This window comes from Colletotrichum karsti, assembly GCF_011947395.1.
Source record: "Colletotrichum karsti strain CkLH20 chromosome Unknown Scaffold69, whole genome shotgun sequence".
NCBI lineage: Eukaryota > Fungi > Ascomycota > Sordariomycetes > Glomerellales > Glomerellaceae > Colletotrichum > Colletotrichum karsti.
In genome coordinates, this window is record NW_024065969.1 from 80,203 (window position 1) to 100,371 (window position 20,169).

The window sequence follows — 20,169 nt, forward strand, 5'->3', positions numbered from 1 at the left end:
TCTCGAAGTGGTACAATCTGATCATAGAAGGCCTGAGAGCCTTCTTGGGAGTAAGCTCCGGGTCGACCGTGGTGTGGTGATCGACGTTGGAATCCATGGAGTTATCGCTACCTTGAGCCGAGATCGGAGCTCTTAGAACTCCTCGGATGGCGTTTGCGAGCCTTCGTAAAGTGAAGGGCGAATCGGCATATGCACGATATTGGAAAGCTCGAAGTCCGTAGCTTCTGCCCTGTCCATGGCGTTAAAACCCGACTTGTCGTTCGAGACGCTTGGCTGATGTCGAGGGCAAGAACGATGAAAAGGGAGGACCAACTATTTGGATAATATCAATGCGGGCATTCACTTCATCAAGCAGCATTTGTGACATGCAGCCAGCCTTGGGGGCTTGAAGCCAAGCAAAGTTACTGCACAGCTGATCCAACATTGTCCGTTGCGACGAAGAGGTTGAAGCGTTCAGCCAATATATCGTGACTTTTGGAGCTATTCCTGGACCTGTACCGCATGGAAGCAGGCTTTGAGCCACCCACAACTCCGACAGGTCTGGTGGCCGTTGTTGGTGGATTGTGTTCGTAGTTTTCTGCACGTTGAAGTCAAGTAATATTCACTCAACACATAACTTAGATTAGTTGACTTGATGAGAAACTCAATCCTCATGGCGTGCTTTTCACGCTTGACCTACTAGAGGCTAAGAAGGGGGGGCTGAACTGTGGGCTTGGGCTGAGGATGCTCTCCCTAAACATAGCAGCTCCCACTACATCTCTGGCGCCTAAATTTTGAGAAACAAACCCGGCAGTCTCGAAAGTGTTGGGAATAATTGTTCAAAGCGGTCTGTGTCATCTTCCCGCTGCTGGAAAACCTGCGCGTGCACAGCGATGTCGTGAGACTGGCTCGAGACTAACAGATGTGACATTAGAGCTCTCTCTTACGTGATGCATGAAGTCGCAAAACAGTAACTAGATCCGGGTATGACGTACCACGATCTCTCTATATGTTTCCCGAAGCAGCGGCGGCCGGAGGGACACGGCGCCGCATCAATCTCCACTTGCGCCGGCAGTGCGTGTGGGGCCCTCGGGATGTCGCCGGGCTGTGCCAAGGCCTTACCCCAATTCGGTCCATGGAAGCGACGGACAAGCGAGTGCGAAGGGCAACCCCAGCGAGCCTGCACTTTCGCCTCCTAGATTTCCGAACCCCTCACTCCGAGACGGTGTAAGTGGCTGTGAAGATTGGACAAGCGCTGTCGGAGGCGGGGTGCAGCGCGTGGACTTCTCGTCTGAAGTTGTTCTCATGTGTCGTGTTGTGTCACCGTATTCGCAGTCTGCCACGGCTGCCTCCCTCAGCTGGCATCTCTCGACTGGCGTCATAGCTCGGATCTCGTAAACCGTGCACACACAGCGAGAATTGTCAACTATAAGAGTCCCCGACTCCGTAATGTTTGAGACGTGGGAGTGAGTCGATATGCACACCTCCGTTACCGATTCCTCAGGTTGATGTGAGGACACAGACAACCAACCATCTCAACCATACAAGTCGCTCTGATTCACATCAGCTCAAATAACAACGGTCGAACTCCCAGGTCTCTCAAAGCAACTCAAGATGTGTGGTTGCAAGCGACGCCGTGCCGCCCGAGCTGCTTGGCTTGAACAGCGCGCCGCAGGTGGAGGAGGATGCGGACGTGGTTTCGGCCCCGGCGCCGGTCCGCCCTTCCGCCCTCCTTTCATGGGAGGTCCATTCGGTCGATGGAGAGACACGCCTCGCAACGGCCCTGGAGACCCCTCTCAATACGAACCACTTAATCCCCCGGGAGCCCCAGCCCCGCGAGACGTCGAGAAAGCACCGCCTCCACCACCGCCAGCTCAGCAAGAGGCTGGACGTGTGTCGTTTATGTCGGGTCCTTTCGGCCGATTTCGAGACTCAATCAGAAGCGACACCAAGACGGATACTAGGAGGGAGTCCACGACTACTTTGCCCCCGCGGTACGCGTCTGGTGTGACGGAGGTACCACGGATGAACACGGAGAAGCAGGCGGGTAAGCGCGAATCTCTCCCGCCGGCGTACGACGTAGCGACGAAATATTGAGGGAAGAGTTATTGCGACAAAGCGACGTCCGAGGGAGCTGCAAGTCGAAAGGCGGGGACAAGAATCCGGCGCCGTGGCAGATGGGCGTACCGGTCAAGATGGTGCTTTGTATCATTGAAGAGAATTAGGCTTGATTAAAATTGATGTCGAGAAACTATCTGTACTGGGTATTCGGGGCAAAACTCCGTTTGAAACCATTGACTAGAAATATGTAAACCTAATCTGCCTTTTGTGGACGAAGTGAATGGTTGGTTCTGTCTACCCGCCGGTTACTCAAAGAAAATATTATATAAACATATACTGAAATGTGTCTCGAATGGACGCAAGCATATTGGACTAATCCCAGTCTTCATAACCACCTGCTCCGTAGGGATTCCACTCTTGTCCGGGGTAGCTTGTCGCGCTCATCTGGGGCGCGTCTGGGTCATCTTCTTTTCTATACTTGTTCCCCGAGGATTGCTTCTCTTCGTACGGATCAACCAAGATCTTTTCTTCTTGCGCTTCAAGCCGTATGGTTCTCATGCGCTCGTCCTCGGTGTCTTCCAACTCCGCCCTCGTGCTTTTGCCGCGAGTGAGTGTCGCTGAAGCGTTGCCGTTGGCATTGCCATTGGCGTGGGTCGCATTGCGGGGAGCCTCATCAGCCGAACTTTCGCTAACCTGACTCTGTCCGGTTCTTGTGGCCATAATTGGCTGTGCAGGTGGCGGTGGCGGGCCAGACGGCAGGCGAGGCGTGGAATCGTAGATGTCGTCTGAACTATCCTGATTCGCTTTCTGTACGTTGACACTCAAGTGGGAGGCTGGTGGTGCGGGTGAATCAGGTGCAACGTTTCTGTCCACTACAACTTGCACGCCAGGAGATACGCTGCGCGAGTTACTTGCAAGAACGCTACCGGTGTCGATGAATAGACCTTGCGGTGCTGCTTGTATTTTTGGATAGGCAGCTTCTGGTCCGGCTGGTGTTGCCTGAGATTCGTCACTACGATGCGCGTGTTCCCCGTGAGAGTCGGCAGCATTCGACTCTTGCAAGCTTCCACTGTGTGATGGTTGATCTTGCGAGGGACCGACGTGTTTCCCAGGAGCGTTGGCTTGGAAGAGATGATGTTCGGAGGGGTGCTGTTCTTGAGGCTCATTCGATAGAACGACCTGATGAACGAAGTGACTGGGTTGGGGGTTGCGTTGGCTTTGTGTCTCTTGTTGAACCTGTGTTTGACTGTGAACCTGGATGGCGGCTTGAGAGTTTGATCCATGATCAAGCTGACTACGGATGTTGTGTGATCCGCTGTCTTGGTCTGAAGGGTGTACTCCTCTTGATTCTTGTTGTTGGTACTGCTGATTGTGCCCCTGCACACCTCCACCGAAACCCCCGAAGCCAGGCTGCGTACCATGGCTTGTATGAGAGACATTCGACTGATAAGAAGTCGTACTTGTACGCCGGTCTGCCTGCGGCGATGCCATGGGTTGGCTACGGCTTTGGACTTGTAATTGACTATGCGGCTGAGCTTGCGGCGACGGGCCCTGCGGTTGATTGTACGTCGGTGTATCCGACAGGTGTCTTCGAGGTCCATAGGGCGGGGCCCATGCTTGCTGGGCTGACGGCATCTGGTGGTGAGGATACTGAGCGGGAGGCGAGGGACGTCCGATATCATATGGAGAGGGAGCCACGCCTCCCTCGCCGTGAACGGCGGCGTAGCCCCGAGGAATAGGGACTTGATCATATTGAGGCTCTTGGTACGGCTGAGGGCTAGGCATGCTTCCCATTGAACTAGGCCCTGTGGGAATCGCTCGGGTCATGACAGGCTCACCTGGGGGTCTATGAAACTGTAGAACCTGGCCTGTGCCTTGGGATATATCTGAGCTTGCGCTGGACAGACTCTGCTGCGGGGGTAGTCTTTGACCAAAAGATGCCGCCGGTGAAGGAGATTTACGCTGCCGCTGTTGATGATCAAGATGAGGCCCCTGAATTGGGAGGGGCGTACGCTGGCTCAGAGGCCCAGGAGGTGGTGTGATCTGCTGCCCTTGTCTGATTTGAAATGATTGCGGGTGTGGTCCCTGTTCAGCTTGTGGCGTTGGCTGCGGCCGAGGCTCTGGTTGTTTTGATGACCTCTTAAAAGCGCTGAAGATCAACTTGGCAGTCGACTCTTTTGTTTGACCTTGATGAGATTGAGGTTGAGCCGCTTGCGTGGAGGACCTGTTCCTTAACCACTTGGAGACTGCATTCTTTGGCCCTTGATCGTTTGGGGCCTGTGACGGGTACTGCTGACCCAGCCCTTGACCTGGAAATTGGGGCAGTGACGACCTTTGGGTCGGTTGCGAAGGTGCCTGAGAAAATTGACCCGGATTTCCGTGCCCAGGAGCGTACCCCTGGTGCTCGGTTGGCTGAGGTGGGAGTGATGGCGTTTGTCGATACACCTGATTATCCTGTTGCACCCCCTCAGGGCCAAAAGAACTCGTTGGCCCATACGGTGGATTTTCGACCGGTATCTCTCGATTTGCAGCAGCAGCAACGACTGGAGGTTGCAATTGGGGGATATTTGGGGGTTGTGGTGAGGCTGAGAAAGACGACCGTTGTGATATGTCGGACTCATTCATAGACCACTCTCTGACAACTGAAGGCGCCTGCAAAGACGTGGCTTGGCCCGAGATTCGACTACTTCCATCGAGTCCCTGAATTCCCAGGGCATGAGGCTGAGAGAACGATGGTTTTCGATAGTCCGCGTCTTGGACTTGCCCGCCTTCCAACTTTTCAGACAGATGATGTCTAGGATCTGTCGCATTCACTGGGTTCTCTTGAGCTCCAGGCTGATCCTGACGCTGTAACTGATGAGTTGACTCTTCACGCACTTGCGGGATAGATGGGGATGGTTGCGACTGGTTGCCGATGGGAGACATAGCCTGCGACCGCGGGCTTTGATTCACTCGAGATCTTGGAAAATCGCCGCTTTGCATGGGCGGAGACAGTCTGCTAACATGCTGATCAGGTCCCAGTTGCGGACTTACTGCACCAGGAACATCTCTCCCGGGTACGTTCTGGTCCTCACTCTCGATTTCGGATACTGGTCGTGCTCCTGTCATGGCCAAGTGACGGCTTTGTTGTGAATCCAAGGGAGGACTTCGAGGTTGCGAGTACTGCGAAACCGGCAAGAAAGACACGTCTGCTCGTCGCTGCTCCAGCGCTTGCGCTTGAGGTCCAGCATTTGTGGCTTGTTGCGACGACTGGGCGAGGGATGTCTGCTGCGGCTGGGACTCGAACTGTTGCGGTGGACCTCTCATGGGCAGTGGCCCCATTTGGCGATTGGGTCCCAAGCTTGAAGGAAGAAGCTGATTTCCAGACTGTTGTTGCAACCTGAACTGCGGTGGATCTTGATTTTGCTGCGACGCAATATCCGCCGGCTGCTGTGCCTCTCGAGTTTTGGACGATCGAGTGCCGAACAAGCCGGAGAGAAAGCCGCTGGCCGAACTTCTTCTTCCACGGTCCTCCTCGCCTACAGTTTGCAAGTGTTTGTTCGTCTGCATCAGCCCGTACGGGCCAGATCCTGTGGTATTGCTTCGTTCTCTCCCGAGGGTGACTTGCGAATCGGACACGCCAAGCTGATTCCCAGAATGATGGCTGTGGAAGGATGACGCTACTGAATGAGAAGTACTCGGCTTTGGAGGCGGTTGCAGGTCCTGCTGGCTGGACGTACGGTTGAAGACCTTCAGACCAGAGAAGCGTTTCTTCGGAGGGTCTTTGGGACCGCCAGCTGGTTCGTTTCCAGCAGTCGAAGTTGACGAGCGGGACAAACTGGGGGGAGCCGCTGCTGAGTCGTTACCTCCTGGACCGAGCCATGAGCGCTTCCGTTCTGCGGGCCCGCCAGGGTGTGGAATCTGCGGAGAGACGGCAGGATTCGGGCTTGCTTTGGGCGACGGTGGAATTCCTTCACCTTCTTGAGCTTGAGCCGCGTCCGATGGCTTCGGGCCCCGCAAGTTGAGAAAAAAGCTCGACCGGCGCCTTTGCCGGTCCTGCATCTCTACCGTCCCAATGCTTGATACGGACATTCTTTCCCTCTCGAGAGATTCGGCAGGATGACCAGTAGGTTCGACCTCGTCTTTGAAATTTTGCCTTTCTCTTGAAGACGTGCGTGAGAAACGACCACCGACTTCTTTGAAGAAACCTGACCCGCGCTTGCCTCGACCGCGTTCGTCATCTCCAGATGGTTCAACGCTGCTCACTTCAGAATCGACCGTCCGCGTCCGCTGGAGGGAGGTGTTGTCTCGATTATATAAGTGGTGTCCTGCGTCAAAAGAGCTTCGGGGTCCAGTTGGAGAACCGGGGTTCGGATAGCCTTGCGGCGGTGAAGTAAACAGCTCCGGATATCGCTGTGCTGATGACGGAGGGACCTCAGAGAACTTCTGCCGAGGTGGCAGCTGCGTTTCTTGTCGTGGAGCCATCGGCGAAGGGACTCCAGTCTCCTTATCGAAGCCAAAGAATGGTTGATGAGGAGACGTTGAGCTACCTGACAAGCGACTACGGCTAGCAGGCAGAAGCGGCTCTGACAGATGAGACTCTTCCAGCTTCCACGGGCCTTGTGGCGGTAGATGCTGGATAGGGTTGCCGCCGACAGTCGGGGGAACTACTCCTTGCTGAGACCGCATTCCGGGAGCTAATGGCTGGCCTCCGCTGCGCCCGTCATGTGATGTCGCGAAATTCGTGTCAATGGGACGGGGAACGGGCCCACCGGGTCGGAAGGATTGCTGAGGATCCAAAGGCCTCTTCTCGTCGTCAACTCTCCAGTCAACTCCAGTGCTCTCTGTTGCCAGGGTTGCCGCCTGGGTGGACGTCGCTGAGATAACTTGATGCGACATGGCACTATCTTTTCGAGAAGCAGACAGTCCTGTCTCGACTCGAACAGGCTGTGAAGACTCAACAAACGCGCCATCTCCGGCTTGCTGCCCTTGCGTCGAACTACCTGTGTTCTGTCCGAAGTGCGCGGATGTAGTACCGACGGGGGATGATACAAGACCATGACCATCGTCTTCATCTTCATCCAAGGGGAAACGCTTTTTGGCTCTCTTGGTGAAATTCATACCAAAGGTCGAAGTTCGGCGAATGGGCGGAAGACCGACGAAGGAGGACTGGCGCTGAGGAGACACCTGTTGCTGTTGCGAGGGAAGTTGCTCGCGAGTCTGGTGCTGATATTGGTACTGCTGTGGTGCCTGGTATCCAGTCCCTTGTTGGGGAAGATGTTGAATCCGCTGGCCATGTTGCGTCGTTGGCTGATCTTGTTGTCCCGGCTGGTGATGTTGGATTTGACCTTGCGCCTGCTGCGCAAGGGAAACAGCACCCCGATTGGCAGATTCTTCATCATCCTCATTCGCAGAAATCTCTCTACTGACTTCGATGGGTTGAAAAGAACGCGCTAAAGGAGGTGATTCAGGGGACACCACATAAACCTGACCTGAAGGAGGCGACTGCGGCGAAACCACTACCCAATCATCATCTTCAGTGGAGTTCTTGGCTAATGAAGTGGTGGTTTGTGCTTGCGCAACGGAAGAAGCACGGGCAGCATGATGCGCATGAGGACTCGGATCCCTGGACTGACCCATCTCGAAACCCTCCTCCTCAACCAAGGGTGTGCCTGTGAATGGGTCCCACGAAGGCTGGGTCTTGCTAATGGGTCTTGGGACCTGAAGGTCGCCGCCGCCACCGAGACCACTGTCGAAGCCGTCATCATCGGCCTTGTCGTGGCCCTTGGGTGCCGATGCAGACTGGGTGTCCGACACGGGCGACACGGGCTCCGAATCGCTGTCCCGGAGAGCACCGGCGGGATGCTTGGGGGTCTGGGGCCGAGGTGGGGCCCAAGCCGAAGCCTGTCTATCCTGAGTCAAGGTATCGAATGGGGAGATACGCGATGTCTGGGGCAGTTGAGGCGGTGGAGTCGGGGAAGCCGGATGTTCCGGGATGGTCTGTGAACTAGGAGCTGGGCCTGACAGCGATCCTGATAATGAAGCTGAACGCGCATGACTGTCGGCACGGGGCGATGAGCGGGTTCCGAGGCTAATGCCCCATGACGTACGCCGCTCTGCTTTGGTCCTGGACTGGGCTTGGGCCGGCGGGGGAGAAGAGTCGTTCTGTAGGAGAACACATAATTAGAGATGATCACCATAGAATACCACGTGGAGTCTTAAATGTCCGAGGAGGCACCACAGGGGTTACATGATCGTGCAAAATGAAGTCGTAGCATTCCTTATTCATACAGTCCCATCATCCTGGCCAGAAAAGGGAGACACATGGCTCATGAGTGGTTACCAGGGGGAAAATGAAGGAAAGAAAACAAATGGCTTGTGGGAAGATGGGAGCGAATCCTCAATCAACCTCGACAATTAAAAGAATGCATGCCCTGTGATGTGATGACCCCAATTGAGAGGAATGTTAAAGAAATACCTTGTCCCCAGTGCCACGGAGTTTGTTCTTTCCCTTGCTCAATAGACCTTTACCCGCCTTACCCGCCGCAAGCAACAGTCCCTTGCCCTTCGCCCCAACTTGACCGCTCGAATGCTTGAAATCGCTCGAAGGCGAATGGGACCCCATGGATACGCTGCCCGCGGGAGGGCGACCTGAAGCTGCAGCCGTACTGACGTTGGTTGAGCTAGCGTTGAGATACTGTTGATAGTATGGCTGCTGGGAATTCGGCTGAGACGTCGTCGGCGAAGACTGCCCCTGGCCAGCGTTCGAGATGTTGGTTGCGAACGACGCAGTCGCGTTTGCGTGCTCGGGATGCTGGGACTTGAGGTTGACTAGCCAGTTGTCTAGTCCGGAATCCATTGACGCGAACTGCGCTCTTGTTTCGTTGTACTTGTTGATCCTCTCCGATGCGCTTTGGAGCTCCATGATGTCTCTGAAGTTCGTAATCTTGACAGGCGCGACGGGTTGCTGCTGTGACGGTTCGGGTGATGCAGGCGGCGGCGTCGCCTCCGCAGACTGGGCCAGCGCCGGGTGGTCACCCGGCGGAGGGCTTGGCGACACGGGATTGGACGAGACCCGAACCATTGACTTTTCTTCCGCGAGGGACAGCCGGCGGGTTGGTGCGGCGGAGGCATTGTTCTTATCAGTCACAACTGACACTGGCGACGGAGGTTCGATGGCCTCTGAACCCAACCGATCTCTCGGCACCGAGCTCACCTGCGACACTTGGTGTGACATCGTGCCTGAATTTGGAGGCACTGCAATATGCGTCTCGTCCGTAGTGGTGGTGGGAGGCTGCGCTTGCTCGGCGCCTCTTGGCTGTTCAGACGACGCGGCTCGTGGCTGTTGGGCATCCTGGGAGGGAAGAGATGGGCTGACAACAGCTGCAGAGGCAGTCTGCAGTTGAGGTTCGGACAAGAGGTTGTTTTGAGGGTCGGCTGGCCCTGGCGTGACCTGCTCCGACCCGCCCTCCCAGGAAAATCGCCGGCCAAGGTTCGGGGATGTTCCTGCGGTCTCCTTGCGCGGGCTTAACGGAGGCACGCCGGAAATGTCCCGCTCTTTCTCCGAAGACTTGACATCCATCTCTGCTTTTTTGGGCAACTCAGGAACGTCGGGCTTGTCATCGCCTGCAGTCCAGTAGTCATCGTAGACGCCATGCAGGTAGGTGCTTTCGCGAGGACCGTTGTCCTCCACCGTTAGGCCGGATGCCTGGTTCTTGTTGAAGTCGTTGAAGTCACTTGTAGGTCGAACGGGGCTAAGGCTGCGCATGATTTCCTCCCTCAGCTTATCGCTTTCCTTGACGGGCGACGGAGACGTGACCGTGCTCATTGTTGATTCGCGCTGCAGCTTCTCAGGCGGAACGAAATCCGATGGAGAGTGGTCGGACGGTCGAGGGTTCAGCGGGGCCAACGGCTTAACGGCGGCTTCGGCCTTGTCGGTATCTCGGTCGTGGGACTGAGGCACACGCGCCGAAGCCTCGGGGATGGAAACCGGTATCGACACCCTATCCTTGACAGTCGCCAGACCGCTGCCGCGGAGTTCATCGTCTTCGTTGTCAGTTATGGGGGAGACCTCGCCCGGATCCATGCCTGCCGTCTTCTTTTCTGCCACAGCAGGAGGCGTTTGTTCATCGGTCACCGAACGCGTCTCCGTAACCCAGCCTCCAGGAAGGGATGGCCGTGACGGCAGAGAATTCAAGCCCAGTCCAACCGGCTCATCATTCTCCTTGGTTGGCGGCGGTTGTGCCGGCGAGACGGGTTCCATCTTGTCAGGTTGGCCAGAGGCCATCGGAGACTCGGCTCGCTGAGGGGTTATACTGGAGGTCGACAACGCAGCGGGGGTTGCTGTTCTATCGATGGTTGACAAATTCTCGGCCGGCAATGCTGCGCCAGACTGCTGCGAGTTCAGAGAAGGCATTGGCGGTGCATCGTCGGCGAATTTGCCCGGGTTGGAAAAGAAATCGTCGCCGAAAAGGGACATACGAGCAAGGTCTGGCAGTCGAGGGCTAGAAGAGTAGCGGCGTTGCTCGGCGACCTCTTCGTTGGTTGGGCGTTGGTATTGTGGTTCAGGCGCATGCGCAGGCACAGCCAATTGGGGGCTTCCAGATTTTGTTGTGGTGATGTTCGTTGTCGGCTGCGGCTGCGGCTGCGGCAGCGCCTGGTCTTGACTTTGGGGTTGGGAAAGCAGGCGGTCGAAGCCGTACTCGCTCTTTCTCTCTGCGACCGGCTCCAAAACGGGCCGCTGGTTACCTTGGGGTGCGTCTTCTCCTTGAAGCTTACTCAAACCCAAATCATTCCCCCTCACATGCTCACCAGCTCCAACACCGGCAGGTGCATTTGCAGGAGAAATCGACCGTTCAGTCCTTGGACCACCAACGCCGTCCAAGCTAGGCCGTCCCGACTCCGTGGATACTCGTTCCTTCTCCCTCTCGTTCTCTGCGCGACGATAGATGTCCGAAGGCCGAACGAAAGGTTGCGCCTTGGCGTTCGAGGGCGTGCCTGGCGATCTCACAGTCGAAGGAGACCTGGATCGCTGCTCCATCCACGGCGGCTGGGTGGAACCAGAGCGAGAGTTTGCTTGGCGATCAGCATCATGCTGGCCCATGCTGCTCTTCCGAGGCGGGAATCGAGCAGCCTGCGGCTGCGCAGGCTGTTGCGACTGTTGCTGCTGCTGCGGCGGCGCTGGCGAGGTGCGTCTACCGCCTACGGGGGAGGTTACATTAAGTGGTGGTGCTTCGTGACGACCAGCATTGGAACCAGGCCCAGAGCCGATATTGGCTGACTGCGGCGACACAAGGTGTTCGTACGGGCCTTTGTCAGAAACACTATCCATCGAGGATGGTCCGGAGACAATCTGAGGCCTGATATCACTCGACTCGGGATGGACGATGGGTGGCGCAGGTCGCGGTGGTGTCTGGGTTTGAAGAGGAGGAAGGCCGGCTGTGGCCCGAGGGCTGCTTGACAATGCCGACTCGTTCGTGGCCGGCTGCTGTGGTCGCATCATGGACGCAGGTCCTGCAGATTGCGGCGTAAGCGGCTGGTTGGATGGCAGGTTCGCGGTCGTCGCCTGGCTGGGACTCGGCTGACGGAAGCCCATCGTCGGCTTGAGAGGCGGCACAGGTACCGGCTCGTCAGGCTCGTCATCGAAATCATTGCCCCAGTCATCGCCATCGTAATTCTGGGTCTTCGCCTCGACCCATTTCTTCGTTTTTGTCCTCTTGACGTCGATCTTGTATGCACTCGTCGGGGTCTCAGGGCTCCTAAGAACAGGTAGGCGCGGTCAGCAATGACGACGGGATACGGATAGTAGGAAGTAGAAGCCGGTGTTCGGGAGGGAAATGCTCACATTGGCGACTGGCCGTGGGGAGGCCTGAAGCCGTAGTTGTAGGGGCCGCTCATCGCGTCGTCCAAGAAGTCACGTCGAGTTCGTCTACTTCGTCATATCTCTACTACGGCTCTCCTGCGAATTACTCCGAGACTATCGAGCGACTCGGGAATGGGTATCGTTGGGCGCGGCGGTCGGTGGTTCGTTCAGTGGGATCAGGCGGCTGGGAATGGAGACGGTCCACCCCGGGTTCGGATTACGGCAGGAAGCGCGGAATAGGGCGCCTCGAATGGTACCAAGAAGACGAGAGATTCAGAACAATCACAGAAGAGTCCAGCACCGTGGGTTCGGACGGTACCGTAAAGTAAGTTGTTTGGAGCCGTGGCTCGGCGATGAAGGTGTAGATTGGCAGTCTGCCCGGCCACAACTTTTGCTGGAGATGGATACCGAAGAGACCAAAAGACGGGATGATAATTTGGGGGCTTGGGGAAGGTGGCTTGGAGCGGACTCATCAATCTCACCAACAAGACCAGCCGAAAGTCCAAGTCCAAGACCATTCCCCGTCAGGAAACGCCCAAGGCAGAGGCTGGCGGGCGGGACGGCCTCTCAGCTGGGCTGGGCTGCACATTCTCTCACTCTGTGCTGGGATATCCTTGTGTCAGTACTACTCGATGTCACTCTGCAGCGAATGTGTGGTGAACAAGTACTCAGGTCGTTGGAGGGATGGAGCCGTTGGCCGTGTTGAAAAGAGGGGATCGACGTGGGCTGTTTTCCAATGGAACGTCGAGAATGCTGCCCACCCAGCAGGATACGCAGGCAGTCGAATGCTACGCAGTGCAGAATGGCAGGGGTGGGAAGCATTGTGATCATTGTGATGTGGTGCCTACCCGCCTGTCTGTGTGTGTGGATGTGTGATCTGTGAGGGCGGAAGCGCGGGATATGCATGCCAATGCCAATGTCAGGTAAGTCAAAACGGCATTGTAGGGAGTATTGCGACGAGCGAGCATGTCAATAGAACACGCAGTTAAGCCATCATCAGCGTCATTCCGTAGGGCTTTCGACATTGCCATTATGGATTTTCCGTATCCTTCCTAAAGATATTAGAGATACACAGACGAAGGCAGAAACTCTTGTCACCGTCAGATGAATCGTCTGTTCAACGGTTGTGGGAGTGCCTGTGATTTGTACTCGTTTCGTTTTGGCCCCCGTCTTACATGCATCTCTCCCTGTTGTGTCAAGAGCTGAAGTTGATGTGTTCCCATTCCTCAACGCTGCTTTTAGAGTAGGTGTGGTTTCTTTCTTTGCTGATGCCGATTTCCAGTAGTGTCTTGTAGGAATAATGGTAGATATCGACTCAACGGTCTACCTTACTTACGAAGAGAAAGTGAAGAAATCCAAGGTACCTTAGGTACTTCCTGTCCTAGGTATCTTACGTAATCAGAACGGTCTCCAACTGTTCATCTCAAATGTGGATCACTTCGGTCTGTGCAGCCATTTTTAGATGTGGCGGTGCCGCGTTAATTCAACACTAACAAATTAATCTTGGATTATTCGACCGCGGTACGAGCCACACACACTCAGCCTGTGACCCTTTTGTGCTCTAATTACGCTCTGCAGTCCAGGCTCCAGGTCTCGTTCCGAAACAAAAAACCACGTTGACGGATGGATCGGACACCCTGGCCCCGTCACCCCGACCTCTCTGCCCGGACTCTGGCCTCTGGTCTCTCTGGCTTCCTGCGACGCTCCGGAACATTGAAGGACGGCATCAACAGCAGCTTGCGTGCGTGGTATTCTACCTTTCACAACTTTACGTTGATATCCACTTAGACCGATCCAGCCGCGATAACGACCATTGGCAGCCTTGCTTCACACATTACATCACATCGCATCGCATCGCCTTGTACAACTACAGCATTCGTCTTTCGCACCTCCTGCCTAGCTAATTTCCCGTCCCTGAGCGCCTATCCACCACGATTCTTCTTCTATCGCGACGACCGATTATCAGCCCCCTCGCATCAAGGACGTCGACGAAGTAATACGCGCTGGTCGCCTCCTCCTGGTTCCTGTCGCCAAAACGACCCGTACCCGAACGCAACATTCACCATGGCGGTCGCATCGATACAGGATCGAACCTCCGAGTTCCAGTCGGTCCTCGCCCAAGCCCAACGTCGCCAGGCCGCCAACAAAGTCGGCGCTCAACGACGATCCCTTTTGACCGACTCCCAGAAGGCTGCCGCCGACGGCGACTCCAGGCCGAGACGATCCGAGTTTGCGCGCCAGGCCGCACAGATTGGGAGGGGCATCTCGGCCACCATGGGCAAGCTGGAGAAGCTGGCGACGTGTATGCACTTACCTGCACCGTATTGGAATCGCGCAACTTGACGCTGACGGTGCTTCTCACAGTGGCCAGGCGCAGAACTCTCTTCGATGACAGGCCGGTCGAAATCAACGAGCTCACCTACATCATTAAGCAGGACTTGAGCTCCCTCAACCAGCAGATTGGCAACCTGCAAGTCCTGACCCGGCAACAACATCCCAAGGCTGATCAAGAGGGAGAGCACAACAAGAACGTCGTCTTCATGCTCCAGGGCAAGCTGACGGACGTGTCGGCTAACTTCAAGGACGTGCTGGAGGAGAGGACCAAGAACATCCAGGCCTCCAGGTCAAGAACGGACAACGTGCGTTTCCAACACCCTCCGATACGTTCCATATACGTGTTTGCGCTAACGTAGAGGGTTTTTGTAGTTCATTTCCAGCGTCTCACAACATGCGCAACCGCCTCTGCAGCAGTCGGCGTCGCCACTTTACGGCACGCCGCACCGGGGAACACCGTCTCCCGGAGCCGATCTTCTCTCGCTGAATCCTCCCGGCGACCAGCAACTTCTGCTCATGGAAGAGGCGCAGCCGCAAAACACGTATATCCAGGAGAGAGGTGCGGCGATCGAGAGTATCGAATCTACAATTGCGGAGCTCGGATCTGTAAGTTTGCACGATTTCCATCTCGTTCTGCGTGGCCAAGCCAGACTCACACAACACCACAGATCTTCGGGCAGCTGGCCACCATGGTATCGGAGCAAAGCGAGATGATCCAGCGTATTGACGCGAACACGGAAGATGTTGTTGACAACGTCCAGGGGGCGCAACGAGGTAAGTGGCTACAACGGCCGCGAGGAATCGTGTGCGATACGGCCATGTCTGACCCAAGATACAGAACTGCTCAAGTATTGGGGCCGTGTGTCCAGCAACAGGTGGCTCATTGCCGTATGTCAACCCCGTCTTGTCCGTGACACATTGAGGCCGATTATGCTGACTAGAAAACCAGAAAATGTTTGGTGTGCTCATGATCTTCTTTCTGTACGTTACCAATCTCGCAGCAGTACGGGTTTACTTACTGACCCTTCTCGCAGACTTTGGGTCCTCGTTGCCGGTTAAGGGAGGAATACGGACGGTGGTCCGGGGAGTTAAAATGGAAATGGGCGTTGGCTTCTGTAATACCAGAGCGGAAACGGATACCGCCAGCTGTACGATGACATTGACATGGACATTGGGGACGACGGCACGGCGCAGCTATAGAGCTTCTTCCTTGCATAACATTAGATCTATTAATCACCAAAGAGGTTACCTTCGGCGAAGAAGTACGCTAGCCAGCCAGTTAATGTGTGTCAGTAGACATGCCTTGCGGTGGGTGCCTTGACCTGGCAGCCTCGTGTTACGTGTGTTTGGAGCCAGCCGTGGTGATCGTGGGGGAGGGGGGTGAGATGATTTCCACACAGGCGAGGTACAGAGTACATGACAGACTTACTCAGTTCGGCTTGGATCGTTTAGTCGGGCTTGGTCCCGGAGGCTTTGCCCGTACTGGAGCGCCCAGCAAAGCAGGCTGCAGAAAAAAACCGGCAACTCACGACGGACGGCCGCCGGAAATCGGCCGCCGCAGAGACGGGTGGACGACTGGACTTCCCGTCTCTTTCACAGTCCACGTCGTGTTGTAACTCCAAATAGCGGGCCCCTTTTCTTCATGACTCGGCCCAACAACGCCCGAGACCTGCTCCGATGACCAACGAATTATCCATGAATGGAACTCACACGGCCCACCGACGATGAGGGGGGGGGATCCATACGCCAGACTTGACAAACCGGGGAAATCCACACGAAGCAGAGAGTTGCTGGAGTAGCTGAGCCCGGTCGGTGGCGGTATCATCCTAGCCCGAGGGTGACACGCAAATCGCGGTCCGTTGCCTGAGAAGATGCGGGCGAGGGAGGGGTGCGAGGAAATAGTGACCGAACATGTGTCGAGCATTTACCCGGCCGTGGCCATACATCGCGACACATAGCCCTGATAGTCTATTCTCTCTTTCGGCGTGTTGGCGATATATATACCGAGAGCACGCACCCACTCATGACTTGGAAGAGTGACGTCTCATCTCCCCATTGACTTTAACCCGAGTGTTTCTTCCCTTTTCGTCGTTGTTATTGCATGCTCTGTTTTGTGCTCTCCAACAGTAGAAATCTCCTATACAAATTACCCCGCCCCCGCCTTTCAGTCGCAAACCTCTCGCGATACCCTCGATATCCAAGACACCGTTCTCTGTCGTCCACAGCTCTAGAAATGGCCTCGCAGACTTTCAAGCTCAACTCGGGATACGAGATCCCTGCCGTCGCCCTCGGTAAGAAACATTGTCGACTCCGATTGCGCTCCCAATGGCTAATTATTTCAAGGCACCTGGCAGTCCGCCCCCGGTCAGGTCCAGGAGGCCGTCTCGTACTCCCTCAAGATTGGTTACAAGGCCATTGACGGCGCTTACTGCTACGCCAACGAAGACGAGGTCGGCCAGGGTCTCAAGGAGGCCTTTGCCAGCGGTGTCAAGCGCGAGGACATTTACGTCGTCACCAAGCTGTGGGCCACCTATACCACCAGTGATGAGAGAGTCAAGCTCGGACTCGATAAGAGCTTGAAGAGCTTGGGTCTTGACTACGTCGACCTGTTCCTGGTTGTATGTTCAGGACCCTCGGATGAGTTTTTCTGGGACTTTGAAAGCTGACATTGAGACCAGCACTGGCCTGTTGCCATGAACCCCGAGGGTATGTTCTAGCTCTCTCACCATCTGATTCTCGAGGCATTTCACTGACCTGATTCTCTCTCCCAGGAAACCACGATAGATTCCCCACCAAGCCCGATGGCAGCCGTGACATCCTTCACAGCCACTCCCACGTTGACACCTGGAAGTCCATGGAGAAGCTCCTTGACACCGAAAAGGTCCGCTCCATTGGTGTCTGCAACGTGAGTCTTTCTTGACATGAGATGAGCCAACAAATGCTAACAACTACGACAGTACAGCGTGAAGTACCTCGAGGAGCTCCTCCCCCAGGCCAAGGTCGTCCCCGCCGTCAACCAAATCGAGAACCACCCCAGCCTGCCCCAGCAGGAGATTGTCGACTTCTGCAAGGAGAAGGGCATCCACATCATGGCCTACAGCCCTCTCGGCTCTACCGGCGGTCCCCTCCTGAGCGCCGCGCCCGTCGTCAAGATCGCCGAGAAGCGCGGCGTCAGCGCCTCCACCGTCCTCCTTAGCTACCACGGTATGTTGATCTGCCATTGTTGACTGGATGGTTGCTAATGTTGCGTGTTTTCACAGTTGCCCGCGGCAGCACCGTCATCGCCAAGTCCGTCACCCCCGAGCGCATCAAGGCCAACCTGGAGATTGTGAAGCTTGACGACGAGGACCTTAAAGAGCTCCGTGCCTACTCGGACGACCTGACGGCCAAGAAGGAGCTCAAGCGCTACGTCTACCCGCCATTCGGCATCGACTTTGGCTTCCCGGACAAGTCTTAGGTGTTGATCATGATCTGAATAGAAAATGAATGAATAGAATGATTTACAGCGACCGGAATCCCAATTGACAATTGGAATTTTCATGTCCGAAATGAGTCGATACGCATAAAGCTGCTGTTGACCAAGTTTCAGTATCCGTTGCGGTGTCGGTGCGGATTACAAGGTGATTCCGTCACCACTTACATGATTGTCGCAAATGAAGCAGTCAAGTCCACAAGTAATGAGTAACTCCAACGTATTATTTTATTTTCACATTCTAATTCGAGGTATCCACAAGAACCTTCAACACCAGGTTTCCACTCTCATCCTTCACCTTGGCCGCCATATCAAACGCATCCTTGATCGTGCTCAGACCCTTGTAACGATGCGTGAAGAGCTTCTCTAGCGCTGGCAGGCCCTTGGGCTTCGTCGCAATCAGGTTGATGGCCTTGGGGTATGTGTTGGCGTAGCGGAAAACACCGACAAAGTCGACTTCGCGCAAAGCCGCGGCGGAAATGGGGAGAGTCTGGATCGGGGTTCCCATGCCGATGATGAGGATCTTTCCACCGGGTCGAGTGGCCTAAAAGTTCTCAAGTCAGAAGAAGCCCGGCTGATTCGGGAGCGCCGTAAACTCACGTAGATGGAAGTTTGCATGCAGGTCTCGACACCCGTGCACTCGTAAGTCGCGTTCACCTCGCCAACCTCCTGGCCGTCAATCTTGGCGGCCTTGACCAGCTCTGCCACGTCTTGGGCGTAGGCCAGCTTGTCCTCGATCGTCTGAGGGCGCTTCGCAGGCACTACGACACCGGCATCGGCGAAGCCGTTGTCAAGGGCAAACTTGACGCGGTCTTCTTGGATATCGGCAATGACAACCTTTTGCTGGTCGGACTTGCTGACGGCGGCGCAGAGCAGACCGACGGCGCCGGCGCCGAAGACGAGGACGGTCGAGCCGCTGGGGACGTTTCCGCGATCCCTGGCGTGCATTGCGACGGAGAGGGGCTCGGCGAGGGCGCCGAATTCGAGGGAGACCTCTTGCGGGAGCCTGCGCATCGTCATGTCAGCCTGCGGAACGCCAGAGCAAGAAGCATCACGGCTTACTTGTGGCACCATTTGGCGGGGTGGTTGACGAGTTCCTGGAGGGTTCCCTGGGCGTGGGGGAAAGCCTTCGCAGAGCTGCGGAACTTCATGCCTTTGCAGATGTTATACCTGCCAGCAGCGCAAAGATCGCAAGCTTCGCAGGGCTGGCCGACCTCGAGGGCGACGTGGTCTCCCACGGCAAGGTTCGTCACGTCTGGGGCAACAGCAGTGACGACGCCGCTGGATTCGTGGCCGAGGGTCAGGGGCTCCTTGACGAGGATGTCTCCATTGCGGAAGTGGTTGTAGTAGTGCAGGTCGGAACCGCAGAGTCCAGTGGCCTTGACGGCGACCTGGATTTCGCCAGGCGCAAGAGCGGGCAAAGCTCTCTCTTCCTGCGCAGGTTAGAATACGCAATGGGGGCTGGGCTGGGCGAAAGGCAGGCTGACAATCTTGAGGTCCTTGGCGCCGTGCAGGACGGAGGTCTGGACTTGAACGCTCGACATGGTGACTGCGTTCGTATGCGACGATGGTGATGTGGAGGCGATTCAACTCAACAGAGAGACTATCACACGATGTTATCGCGATGGTAGGAAAGCGGTTCTAGGGCCTCTCGGAAGACCAGAAGCGAGTGGGCAGCGGGGACAATTATCAAAGAGAATTGCTAGAAAGCCGAGGTGAGGAAGTGGGATACTGAGGCACGGCGACAGGTCCGATATCGACGGATCGGATAACACGATGGATGAGGAGCGACACGACAACAGGGATGATTGGACGTCGACGGCGGAAATGCGGGTTAAGAGACTACTGCGGTAGACAGGCTGGGGATTCAAGTCAGTGGTCGGTGGGGGAAAAGAAGGCCGAGGATGAAGCAAGGTACGGGATTCTGAGGCCGAGTCGTTTTGAAGTTTGAGTACAAGTACCTCGCTCTCGCCGATTCAAACTGGAATCGTCCACGAGCTACAGACGTTGGGGAGCGCAGCATCAGTCGCAGGTACCGAGTACAACGACACCGGACGGCTATTCAAGACAAGACAGCACACAGCAAATGGTTCGTATGGAGTTGTGGAGCTAAGGAACTCGGTCAAAACGAGCTGGATGCGCTTGGTGAATGGCTCGGCATTCTGTCCGGAAGCAAGACGAGGAAGAGGCTGCGAGAAGAGGGGCAATCGCAGGTGTTGGCCGTATTATCGTGACGATGGAGGGGTAGGTACATGATGGTTCCTCTGGTTGAGGAGGAGGGGTAAGTACTCTGGTGTGGAGGAATGACATTCGTGGGTTCTGACCCCCAAGCTGTGTTCCGATCCGTTCCAGGCAATGCCCGCCGACTCTGATGTTTTTGACGGAGACGCTTGACCTGGACAAAATGGCCGCGGAGACCAAAGACGGCAATTATGTCCTAAGGCTTGGCGGGGCTCTGGGGAAGTTTGACATTGCCTACCTC

At 55.8% G+C, this 20,169-nt stretch overlaps 4 protein-coding genes across 4 annotated transcripts; 2 read left to right on the plus strand and 2 right to left on the minus strand.

Moving 5' to 3' along the window:
• Positions 1 to 2,412: 2,412 nt before the first annotated feature.
• On the minus strand, positions 2,413 to 11,916 carry CkaCkLH20_13002 (uncharacterized protein; the record flags this gene model as incomplete). The annotated part of the gene is made up of 5 exons (XM_038895713.1): positions 2,413 to 2,835; positions 2,952 to 3,845; positions 5,074 to 8,184; positions 8,498 to 11,777; positions 11,864 to 11,916. The coding sequence occupies 5 exons, from the start codon at positions 11,914 to 11,916 to the stop codon at positions 2,413 to 2,415; spliced, it is 7,761 nt and encodes a 2,586-aa protein (XP_038738978.1).
• Positions 11,917 to 13,945: 2,029 nt separating this feature from the next.
• On the plus strand, positions 13,946 to 15,415 carry CkaCkLH20_13003 (SNARE domain-containing protein; the record flags this gene model as incomplete). The annotated part of the gene is made up of 7 exons (XM_038895714.1): positions 13,946 to 14,183; positions 14,246 to 14,520; positions 14,588 to 14,821; positions 14,884 to 14,989; positions 15,054 to 15,103; positions 15,165 to 15,200; positions 15,341 to 15,415. The coding sequence occupies 7 exons, from the start codon at positions 13,946 to 13,948 to the stop codon at positions 15,413 to 15,415; spliced, it is 1,014 nt and encodes a 337-aa protein (XP_038738979.1).
• Positions 15,416 to 16,448: 1,033 nt separating this feature from the next.
• CkaCkLH20_13004 (aldo/keto reductase) lies at positions 16,449 to 17,672 on the plus strand (the record flags this gene model as incomplete). Its single annotated transcript, XM_038895715.1, has 6 exons — positions 16,449 to 16,506; positions 16,559 to 16,833; positions 16,894 to 16,921; positions 16,987 to 17,120; positions 17,173 to 17,419; positions 17,476 to 17,672. The coding sequence occupies 6 exons, from the start codon at positions 16,449 to 16,451 to the stop codon at positions 17,670 to 17,672; spliced, it is 939 nt and encodes a 312-aa protein (XP_038738980.1).
• A 256-nt stretch (positions 17,673 to 17,928) lies between these two features.
• CkaCkLH20_13005 (sorbitol dehydrogenase) lies at positions 17,929 to 19,231 on the minus strand (the record flags this gene model as incomplete). The annotated part of the gene is made up of 4 exons (XM_038895716.1): positions 17,929 to 18,231; positions 18,288 to 18,693; positions 18,750 to 19,120; positions 19,175 to 19,231. The coding sequence occupies 4 exons, from the start codon at positions 19,229 to 19,231 to the stop codon at positions 17,929 to 17,931; spliced, it is 1,137 nt and encodes a 378-aa protein (XP_038738981.1).
• Between the last annotated feature and the right edge of the window lie 938 nt (positions 19,232 to 20,169).